The sequence below is a fragment of the Primulina eburnea genome, chromosome 3, assembly GCF_022965805.1.
Source record: "Primulina eburnea isolate SZY01 chromosome 3, ASM2296580v1, whole genome shotgun sequence".
Classification (NCBI taxonomy): Eukaryota; Viridiplantae; Streptophyta; class Magnoliopsida; order Lamiales; family Gesneriaceae; genus Primulina; species Primulina eburnea.
In genome coordinates, this window is record NC_133103.1 from 50,858,304 (window position 1) to 50,871,228 (window position 12,925).

At 33.1% G+C, this 12,925-nt stretch overlaps 1 protein-coding gene across 1 annotated transcript; it reads right to left on the bottom strand.

Annotated features, from left to right (window-relative positions):
- Window positions 1-9,466: 9,466 nt before the first annotated feature.
- On the bottom strand, window positions 9,467-10,141 carry LOC140827452 (uncharacterized). The gene is made up of 2 exons (XM_073190128.1): window positions 9,897-10,141; window positions 9,467-9,809 (listed from the first exon to the last, which is right to left on the bottom strand). The coding sequence occupies exons 1-2, from the start codon at window positions 10,139-10,141 to the stop codon at window positions 9,467-9,469; spliced, it is 588 nt and encodes a 195-aa protein (XP_073046229.1).
- Window positions 10,142-12,925: the final 2,784 nt, after the last annotated feature.

Sequence of the window (12,925 nt, forward strand, 5' to 3'; positions counted from 1 at the left end):
ACACTCAAGGGACCAACCATATTGATATTAGATATCATTTCATAAGAGATCATGTTATAAAGAAAGATATCAGATTGGAAAATGTCTAAACATATCAACAAGTGGCATACCTCTTCACCAAACCACTACTCAAGACTAAATTTTCTTACTTTAGAAATATTTTAGAACCAGTGATTTAAATTTATAATGCATGTTCTTACGATGAATTTTTCAGATTAATCTGATAAGACATAAACAAAAGTCATAAGCTCAAGCTGACTGATAGCTCAATCTTGTGATCAGATCGATCTTATCATATTGCTTTCTTTGAAATTTACCCAAAAGCAATCTGATAAGAACCGTCAATTATCTTATTCATTATCATATTTAATTTTTTTAGACACGTTTATTTACCACCTTATTTGTACGGGGTATGACGGTTCAAATTACTTTTCATAATTTCGAAGTCATCGACAAATACGTTGACACTTTGATTGACATATTTGTCTCTTATGCGATTGTATATATTTTCATAAATTAAAACTGACTCGTTTCATTATATTCTGATCATGTTCTCTAGAGCTTCTAAATTTACAACATTCTTTGCTTTCAAATTTCTTTTATATACTCCAACAATTTCTTTGTTCATAAGAAATTCTCTTCAAGTTGATTTTGATGAAGTCTTTTTGTTGTTAGTTGATGGCATGGTGTCTATGTTCAAAACGCTGGAAGCCACTCGACTCAAGGGAATCTTCAGTTGTGCTAGCTATATCTTTGAAAAAGGTCTATCACAATTCTTTGCAACTACAAAGATTGATGATGAAGCACTGGTTTGTACTATCGGTGATCAAACCATCTCTATCACTCAGCAGATGTTCACTGACACTTTTGATCTGTCGACATGTTGGATTATCGAGTTCAACAGGTTGCCCTTTACAACCATTGAAAAAATGAAAATCAAATTCTCTTTATCAGGTGCTCACCTCAAATCTTTAGGGAAGAAGGACATGAATATTGAATATTTGCTGCTAAATGATATATTGTGGCCAAACTGCTAACAACCAAAGCAAGATTTTTGACGCATTCACTGTGGAACTGCTAGAAATTATGAATTCCATTACTGGTGGAATCAAGATCAACTAGTATGACATGTATAAATCCAAGAATATCATTACAAAAGATGATCTATTGAAGGTGAAGAAAGAATCTGACGTAGAGAGGAAGAAGAGAAAATCTCCAAAGAAGGCACCAGTTAAGAGAAAATTTGTAGTTGAAGTATCTGAATCGGAAAGGACTAATTCCGATCATGATAAGCTTCCACTAAACAATGTCTTCTCATGAGCTCCTGAGAAGAATTAGATAACCAAGAGAAACGAGCTAATAAAACATTTCAACGAACCAATCAGACCAGCTCACATTCCATGTTGTTCCTTTAAGAAAGGTTTTACCTTGTATCAAGATTATTGAAACCAACATCACTTCTCATGAGTCAGGTCTACCTCATATTGATTCTAAGGAAAAGAATCATCATAAAACCCTCAAATTTATTATCAACAATTCAGAAAAGAATCAATCTGGAAATGAAAAAAGTGAAAATAGAGTTCAAATTCAGGTGAAAAGTTTGATAAGTAGGAACACTAGAGAACTTTTTGGACATTACTCAAAGATCAAGACTTTGAAGAAACTAGAACAAATTACAGCTTAAGAAAATAAAATTTTAGAATATACTGAGACACAATTGATTCCTGAAGCACCGAAGAGAATAGATATTTTGGCAATGATGATAAGAGATAGTGGTATGAGACTATTAATATAAAATAAAATGCAGAATTTCAACTCTCAGGATCCAACATCTTATGATTAATTTACAGTCATTAGTTAGTTGCAGATGGATGCACATGGGCTATCAATAAGAGTAAATATTATGATAACAAAGCTACATCTACCCCTTCTTATCGAAGAATCTCGTGAAGATATTCCATTAGACAAGATTGATTTAGAGGATTAGATCAAACAGTTTGATCAAGAAGAAGACCATCTAACACAAATTGATCAACCAAACTAGACCAGTTCAACTGATGTGTCGTAAATGAGTTCAACTGATTGTTCAGTTGATAGGTGGTTCAGCAGGAGAACCTCAGAAGCCCGGCCAGCTGAAGGAGTGTTTAACTGATGAAGAGCCCAACTGAAGATTTGTTCAACTGAACAAGAGTTAAATTAGTTCAACAGATGAGTCAACTGATTTCACCAGCCTAACTGAAGAATAGTTCAGAACATCAGTTTGGAGCAATCAGTTGCAGATCAGGACAAGCTGAACTAAGTGGAATCCAGTTGTGCGCAAAGGTGCAAAAAAATTTGTCCAGTCAAAGGACAATAATGGACGTTGCATCAGAGCTTAAAGACAAAAGTGTTCCATAAAGAACAAGACAAATTTCGAGGAACATATTCAAAATTCAACGTATACAATAATTGATTCTCACTGTACGATCAAACTTCGCGCCTATAAATAGAGGATGAAGATCAGTGAAGATGGATAATACAATAGAGAAAAGAAAAGGGCGGGCTTCAAAGTCATATCAGCTTAAGAGAGAAGCATTCAGCCCAGTCGAGGGAACACTTAAACGTGTTATCAGCTTTAGATTAGAATCATATTTCTCTTAGTGTGTGAGAACACTTTCAGGTAGTTTTCAGATATCAGTTCTCACACACACACACACACCATCACTCAAATACAGTCTTGCACAAAGACGTTAAACTTGAGTATGTAGTCTTTCTCGCATAGACGTTAAAGAAGTGTTGACTGGAAGGTGCTGTCTTCTGTCTAGTCTAGGAGTTCAGTTAAGGCAGTGGGTAAGTCCCAAGCTGGGTGGGTTTATACAAGTATTTGTATCGCTAAAAGTCTTCTAGTAAATCCTACTCGAGGTGGTAGAAGGGGTGACGTAGGAGCAGTTGAAGTCTCCGAACGTCCATAAACATATCTTGTGTATTTAACTATTGTTTTCAAACTGATTTAACTAGTTAGAGCATCTGTTGGTTCAGTTCTCACCATAACTGAACTAATGAAAACTAATCTATCTTTTGGTTATTCAGTTACATAAGATATACAAATATATCAGTGTTTCTTAACGAATGATCATTTCGAGTGTTTTCCGCTTGGTTCTATACCAAACTCGATCTAATTCATCGATGTATACATTTTTAGAACACGAGCTATTGCAGCTCTTGGAGAATATTTTGTTTGAATCGCCTCAAGGTGCTCTGCAAACAATCCTTCATAAACTATCATAGACAAACCAAGTCGTCCTACTCAACCAATCCGATAATCATTGAAACAGCTCCAGTGAAATCAATCTATAATTATTTGTTCCGCGAGCATATCATATCAGTTTTTGGACTGATCTGACAACATTCTCTGAAGACAACAAACTATCTCCAAGCATGTTTCAAGAACTTACAGCAATAACAAAATAAAGATCTGCTTGGTGACCCATTTAAGATATTGTGAAAGAAATTTGAAATAATAACTAATATTTTTGAAAATACGACAATGACATGCGACATTCTCTGTTGGTTTATCTGATATCCAGTATATAAGTGAGTATTGTATATATTTATTAATGTTGAGGATAACACCTATAAAAAGAGGATGCATCAACAACAAAATAATAATTTACATTGATCTTCAAGCATTCTCAACTCGCACAAAATCTCTTACAATACTTATTCTTAATTTGTTCTCGCACATACACAAAGTTCTACCAGATGGATTAAGGATCATTTTGTCCACCTCGTATTCTCACTTATTTTGAGTACATGGGCGGTAATGTATCCTGAAAATCATTGTAACTATCAGAAGCTTGTTTATGAACATATCAAAATTAAGAAAAGATTGTGTAAATAGTTTCGATTAGGTAAGTGATAAGTCCTAAGTCGTACAAGGTTTGTACCGCGCGATCAAATCTTCTAGTGAATCCTTCTAGAAACAGAAGAAGGAGAGACTTAAAAACTTAGTTTTCGAACTTCTATAAACAAACTTTTGTCATCCTTTACTTTCAATCATTTTATTTATCTTATGTGTTACCATCCGTGTTGTTGAAATTCTAACTTGAACTGATCTGATGCACTAATATATTTTGTATTCACTTAGTAACTTGATATGTTTGTGCACTTAGATATTTTAATAGCTTAAATTACTCAATCTGGTTGGATTATTGACTTGAGCTATTAACACAGCCCGAGTTTTCAATTATTTGCAATAATTTATAGCAGTTCATTCACTCACTCTCAAAGTGTTATTTTCAATCATTTTTTTAGAAAATTAAAAAAATAAAAAGACTCCCTTCTTATCAATGCTCTTCAACTGAACCCCAACAAAATTTTAACTACATATCTAAGAATGCTTTCCCTTCTTTTTTTAAGATTTACCGATAGTGGTAAACCTCTTATATGAGTCAGAAACCTCTTGACTCAGATCGGAAAGTAAATCGAGGGACGTACACAAGTAGGCAGGAACCCAAGAGAGATGACAATAAACACCGATCCCCAGAGTATAGCCGCACAAATATTTTGTGAGAATATGCTTCATACAAGAATCAATGCTACGACGCTGAAAAATATCAACTCATGTCACCCTAAATTTTACCAACTCGCCCGCGCTCTCTTAACTTTACGCCAATAAAATTTCTACCATCCTGTGTCTGAAATGGCTACCTAATTAATACTTAATTTAATATATTTGAGTTGAAATGCCTACGGAGTGAAGTTCTCGCCATATCCTGTGTAATATTTCTACCACACAGTTATTTTAATTATATTCTAAAGACGTCAAATAAGAAAGAATATATATATATATATATATACACACACACACACGCACAGAGTCAAGGCTTCTACAAAACTCTGGGTTATTTTAATTAAATTCTAAAGACGTCAAATAAGAAAGACAGAGTCAAGGCTTCTACAAAACTCTGGGTTATTTTAATTAAATTCTAAAGACGTCAAATAAGAAAGGAATATATATATATATATATATATATATATATATATATATATATATATATATATATATATATATATATATATATATATATAGTCAAGGCTTCTACAAAACTCTGGGTTATTTTAATTAAATTCTAAAGACGTCAAATAAGAAAGATTCTGAAGACGTTAAATAAGAGGAATATATATAGTTAAGGCTTCTAGATTGTTTTATTGAATTCTAAAGACGACAAAAAAGAAAGGAATATTTATATATATAGACGTCTTTAAAATTTATTTAAAACATATATATATATATATATATATATATAGTCATGGCTAGTTTATTTTAATTATATTATATATAATATATATATTCATGGCTAGTTTATTTTAATTATATTATAAAGACGTCAAATAAGAATATATATATATATATACACACACACACGTCTTTAGAATTTAATTAAAACATATCTATACACATGATGTTTATTTAGTTTTAAAACTTCTATTTTTGGAAAAGGCTTCTACAAATTCTAGGTTGTTTTATTTAAATTCTATAGAGTAAGAATTGTCAAATAAGAAAGGAATGCCGAATTTATTAATTTAACTAGTAAAAAAATATTATTCAGTTTAATATATTTTTATATAGTCATATTCAAGCATAACACGTATTCTTTCGATTGAACTCTATATGTTTTAACGATAAAATATTATATTTTTTTCCTCCAATTATAATTCTATCCGGGTTGACAATTTCGTTTATTTATTTATATATTTGAAATATTTCATCGCACTAAAATCATGAATTCACCAAACATGATGAAATTGAAAATTATATTAGTTACATAACTAAAAATATCATTGTCACATTATTCGAACATTTCATATTCGCAATCTTGGTTTGATGTTAACAAAACTTGTTATTATATTTTAACATATTTACTCACGTATGAAGTTACAAACACAAGAATAAAAATGAAACTGAATTTAGTCAAACTAAAGTTCCGGAGATTTTCGGTGTTTTAATGATATCTCTCAACTGGATGATTCAAACAACAATCTGCCAACTTGATTGATCAGAAAACTCAATTTATGAACAAGTCGTATTTCACATTAGTTGGGCAAAATCAGAGGTTATCTAGGTCAAACTGGTCGCTGAATGACCAAACTTATTGCACGAAAATAGCAATCAGTTGGGTATAAGCGGTTGCGATATTTTGGAAATATCTCTCAATTCAGTTATTGGGATGAAGCGATTCAGTATGCGTTGAAAAGATAAAATGATGATCTAGAAATCATCTTCAGAAGTCAAAATCCGAATCGAAGCTTAAGATGTTGATATATGAAGATGAAACTATTGGTTTTGCAGAAACTGAAATCAGCCTCGCTGATTTCAGCACACCAGTTGAGCTGCGGAACAGTTGACCAGAACCAGTTGAGCAACTGAACCAGTTGAGCAGCCGACCAGTTGAGCTGCTGACCAATTGACAAAAGTTGACAAGTTTAAACTCGGGAAAATGTCCAGCAAGACGAATTTGATCGTTGTAATATCATAAACAATACTGAAACTTTTCAAACGGTCATATTCTTGTGTCTAATGTATATATAATTGTTGGGACCTATAAATACAATATCTTGAAGATCAGACAAGAACTTTTGAAGATGATTAAAAGCATGGGCAGTTAGCATGAAGAAATTAGCTAGTTGAGAGCACAAACCATTGTTTGAGGATACATTAGAGATATATACTATTAAAGATAAATTCCTCACATACAATCACTCACACATATACAAGAAAGTTGAACTTCAAAATTTAGTTGAGTGAGTTTTCGCACAAAGATATTAAAGATTGTGTTTCTAGTCATAGCGTAAGAGACGTTAAACATTATGCGGATTGTGAGACTGTGGCCTAAAATCGAGAGTGTTCTAGGAGTTTCAATTAGGCAAGAGATGCGTACTAAGTTGAAATTGGTCTGTACAAGGTGTTGTATAAATCAAAGTCATCTAGTGAATCTTTCCAAGGGGAAGAAGAGGTGACGTAGGAGTTGTTGATATCCGAACATCCATAAAAAAATCCGTGTCTATTTATTTATTGCATTTACTTATCATTTCAATTTTTTTAAAGATGCGTTGTTGAATCATTTTATGTGTTCTTCAAACACTAAAATATTGTTTACCTAGTGTTTGATAAAATGTTTCAAAAAGATATCTTTCATTCTGCAAAGGATTATTTTGAGTGTCTTCTACTTGGTTTGAAAACCAAACTCGATTTAATTCATTGATGTTCAATATTTCAAAAACTGAGCTATTGTAGCTCAACGAATATCCCCCTAATCGATCCTGCCACGCATTTAGGTTGAACTTTATATATCTAGTATATGTATATTTCGAGTAGAGTTTTTATCTTGACAAACATGATATATATTATCAATGTGGGGCCCCGGGACCGACATTAATACTAATAATTATAAATGTAACAAACCAAACGATTTAATAAAACACATAATATGTGGTTCACAAACTGACATAAATATCATCAAAATAATTTAAATTTCTCAAATATTTGAAATATAAGTTTTAACATGCCAAAATTACTAGTGAGCCAAAATAATTCAAACATCATAAAATAGCTCCTAAGACCCAAGAATCCCACTCTAACTTGTCTCTCGTAGCCTGGAGCTGAACTCTGGCATCCCAAGCCTTGCCTCACCTACCGTCAAGCACATGAAAACAAGAAGTAGCCGATGTGCCGGTGAGTATAAACCCAGTATGATACAATCAATAACATATGAGAATTAAAATAACAAATAATTCATATGAAATTAATAAAGATTCAATATAATGCAATGCATAATCAGAAGTTGTGGGCTATCAATAAATCTCAAGATCAAGTGAATCATCTGGTCATAGGATACCCAAGGGAAGAGAATCCTCCAGCAATATCCACCGACTCATCAACTCGGGGTGGGGTGATGTGTTCTACAATCCCATGACTATGGTGCGCCTATAGAGAGTGTTCAGGCCATAGCAGCGATCTCTGCATACACTGTGCCAACTCAACTATAGTCCCATTCGTCCAACAAATCAATAAATCAAGGTGACCTCCGCCATATCAAATCTGAATCGACAAGTGGCTCAATATGCAATGTAATGATGCAAATCAATATCATCATCTCGATATCATAAACTCATCTCAAGATAACAATCATCATCAAATCACAAGTAATTCATCGAACCATAGAATTTTCAATTTAAATTAAAAACATACCTTTCTAATATTACCAAAATAAGATCGAAAGGTATAGTTGAGAAATCTTGAACCCCTGAAGTCTACTATAACTTCAAAACTCGGATCATTTATCACAACAGAGCAGTTTCTGTACAAAATTTTGTAATTAATTCAATACACCTTCAAATCAAGAGCCGAAAATTGGATATGCAAGAAAACTCAAAGCCCAACAATTATTCTTCACGAATTTTTGTAAAATAAAGTAATTTACCAAGTCGTTCATAATCTGAAACATACAACATAATTCCCACGAATTCTGTGTCAATGCATTTGTGGTACATTTTAGTATTTTGAGCATAACTTCCTCAATATCCAATGGAATCAAGCCAATTTGGTATCATTTCGAAGAATAGACAATGTTCTATAATTTTCATTGGAACATCAAATCCAGAATCACAATCAATAACTCCCAGAATTCGAATAAACAGAAGGCGAGTACACAAATCTGCACTAATTCGGAGTTCCAGACCAGTTTTAGTAAAAATCACATATCTCTTTCAATTCTTACTGGAATTGAGTGATTCATGAATCAAATCGAAGCTACTCAATAATCTACAAGTTTGATGAAGACACTAACTCCAAAATCCAAACAAAACTATCCCATATACACGAAATACAGAAGCTGTAAAAACTTTTCTTTGCACATAAACAAGAAACCATTCTCATATCATTTTTAAATTCAAATCAACTCAAATATCGATTCCAAATTTCAACTCATTCCCAAATTTGAATAAAATTGGGAAATGCTTATGTCAACTTGAAGCCTGTGATGAGAGGATCACAAATCTACCTTCATTTCATATTTTTCTTGAGTAAATATCCCATATTTTATAGAAGAGGTTTAGAAATGGAAGGAGAGAAAGGTTTTCGATGGAGAAGGAAGAGGAAAATGATTTGTGGAGGTGAATGCAAGCTTACATATTGATTTTTCGCATCTGTAGCGCTACTTTCTAGCGCCTCAGTGCCAAAAATCCCGCAGCTCTAGCGTCTAGGCGCTACTATTCTAGCTCTGCAGAAATTGAATAGTAACTCGTGAACAGTAACTTTTTTTTCAATTTTTTTTTAAAATTCGGGCATTACTATTGCTCCCCTATAAATATAGATTTTGTCCTCGAAATCAAATCATCAATTTCAAGTCTACGATGTAATGATCAATACTGAAAGTAAGACCGAGAATAGAGGCATACTTCATTTGAATAACTCTGGATATTTACGTCACGTATTGTCTTCTAATTTCCAAGTTGCCTCCTCGACACCATGTCTGTTCCACTGTAATTTAATCAATGGTATCAATTTATTTCTGAGTTGCTTATCTTTTCTGTCTAGAATCTGAATCAGTCTCTCAATATAGCTCAAAGTCTGATCTAACTTAACCTCGTCGGGTGGAAGTACATGAGAAGGAGCTGGATGATATTTCCTCAACATAGACATATGAAAAACATCATGAACACCTAATAATGCGGGAGAAAGAGCTAATCTATAAGCCAAACCACCAACACGTTCCAAAATTTCATACGGACCTTTTAATCTCGGTGATAATTTACCCTTCTTTCCAAATCTAACTGTACCACAAAAAGGATATATTTTCGTAAAAACTCCGTCACCTTTCTAAAAAATCAATGGTCGTCTCCTAATGTTCACATACTTATCATGCCTATCCTGAGCAGCTCGCATAGGACTCTGAATAAGTTTCACCTTCTCTGTCATATCTCTTAGCATATCAGGTCCTACGATTGGTGCTTCAGATAAATCGTCCCAATACAGAGGAGATCGACATTTCCTGCCATATAGTGCTTCAAATGGTGACATTTCAATGCTCACTTGATAATTGTTGTTATAAGAAAACTCAACAAGTGATAACGAATCCTGCCAACCAATACCAATATCCATCACTACAGCTCTCAGCGTATCCTCTAATGTCAGAATATTACGTTCTGACTGTCCGTCTGTTTGAGGGTGATATGATGTACTCAAATGCAAACGAGTACCAAGGACCTCTTGTAAACTCCGCCAAAAATGAAAAGAAAATATGGGATCACGATCTGATACAATCAACTTAGGCACACATGCAATCTCAAAACTTCTCTGATATACAATTTGGCCATCTGATCATGCATATATTTCATCTAATAAGGAATGAAACACAGAGACTTGGTTAATCTGTCAACTATAACCCAAATTGCATCGCAATCCCTCGACAGCTTCGGCAATTTCGTAACAAAGCCCATGGTGATATGGTCCCACTTTCATTCTGGAACCTTGAGGCTATGCAAAATACCTCTTGGTCACTTCCTTTCTCCTTTCACTTGTTGACAATTCAAACAACGAGATACAAATTCTGCTATGTCAAATTTCATTCTTTTCCACCAAAAAGTTTCTTCAAGTCATTGTACATCTTTTTACTTCCAGGATGTACACTAAACTTACTGCAATGAGCATCACGCAAAATCTGTATCCTCAACTCTGAAATATTAGGAACAACAATACAATCATTCACAAACAAAATACCCTCATTATTGACCTGCAATTTTGATCGATGTCCTGATTTGACTAGTTCAACTGATTTCTGAATGCTTTGATCTGACCTTTGGTCCTCTCTAAATTTTACAAACAACTTTGGCTCTGCCTGAATCATAAATACTCTTACGGGTTGAGTATCTATCACAAAATCCAAACCAGAAAGACAACAGTCTTCTACTAGATCAGATACATTGCTAGTGATCAAGGACATATTGCATACTTTTTTGCTCAAAGCATCGGCTGCTGCATTAGACTTGCCTGGATAATATTTTATTTCGCAATCATAGTCTTTCAACAAGTCTAACCAACGTCTATGTCTCATGTTCAGCTCTGCTTGTGAAAAGAGGTATTTCAAACTCTTATGATCAGTGAATATCTCAAATATCTCCCCATACAAGTAGTGAAGTCAAATCTTTAGGGCAAAAACCATTGCTGCTAGTTCCAAGGCATGCACTGGGTATCTAGACTCATGTGGCTTCAAATGTCGTGAAGCATTATCGAGTAAGTAATCTAAAATCATGATATGTGGATTCTAGAATTCTATGGATTGTAAGTGAAGTCGAAATTTGAGGTGATAGTAAAATAGAACTAAGTCACCATAAGTCGTTCTAAGTTACGATTCGCAAATGAGGATTTTTAAGGCAAATTTAATTAGTGTTGAAGAGACATAAGGACAACCTAAAACTTATATTACCAGAGTGGCACAACGGAAGCGTGGATTAATGTGATACTAGAAATAAGAGTCTAAATTTTTTGATTATCGATGATAAACAAATTTCGGGGACGAAATTCTATTTAAGAGCAATAGATTGTAACATCCTGAAAATTTGAATGTCCACGTGAACCACATGCATGCAAGTTATTAAATTTCTTATGTATTTTAATTAATTTATTTTGATGCATTAAATGCATGATTTCGACATAAATATGTGTTTTTATGACCTAGTTCATTGAGATTGCAAGTTATATGGCTTTTAGCAGTATTTCACGTTCGAACGAGGAATGAAGACCGAGGACAGTTAGGGAAAAATATTTTCTTAAAAGATTATTTTAATTATTTAATATATGATGCAATTGATATGACAATTTCGAAAATGGGTCATTTGCATTATTTTGACATGTGGAAACATATTTTTAACCAGTACACGATTTTTAGCAAAACGTAGGATTTTTTAGAGTTCGGATAAAATTTTTGAAAACGAATTTAAAGGAAATATTTTACGAGTGTGTAATTGGGCTTAATGGGCCTATTTTAATATATGTTGGGCATAATCTCATATTTATCCACATTAATTTTAATTATGGACCATTATGCATTTATATTGTAACAAATCATATCTCCCAAAACCCTAATAACTGAGTCATTGCATTTGGCCGTCCCTCCCAAGTCCCAGCAACAGTTTGTGGCATTTCAGCAGCTATTGTGCTCGGTTTTCTAAAAATAATTCATATAAAAAAAGATGAGTTTTCCTTTTCATTGTAGTGTTACCTTGGAGTCGAAAAATGATGAGTTGTCACCGAAAGTTGTTGATGTGACAATAGACATTTCTTACATGGACGATGTCATTGTCACGTCAGCACTCAGATTAAAAAAAAGATAAATTGAAAATAAAATTGAATGTCGGTGGATGACTAAAGACTATGAGTTGACCGATAACATGACCAAAAATAAAAAAATAAAAAAAAGATACAAATTACAAGAAAAAAAATTGTATTTTTTCCCGCATAAAAATCCTGAAATTGGAACACTAAAAAAATAAGCACTTTAATTCTTTTCTTCCTCAATTTTAGCTCAGTCTCTATGTAAATATTTGAAATTTTTAGGATATTATACAAAACAAGAGGAATTAAACCTTATTTATTATAAATAAATGGTGATATCATCTTGCCGAAATTTATATTTTTTACTCGAGATCTGATATTCCTAACATGTTACAAGACATTGTTGATGTGTCCGATCTCATCTCTGACTCTCAATATTCCAGTGAAATAGAAATAAAAGACAAAGAACAAATTTATTGGAAGAAAACCAAAATATAACTAATTAAACGACAAAAGCAAAAAATAATCCACTTACATAACGTTTTGGCAGCTATGTTCATTTAAATGACAATATCAACTTTGAGAGCATTAATTTTGGGATCATTTCATAAG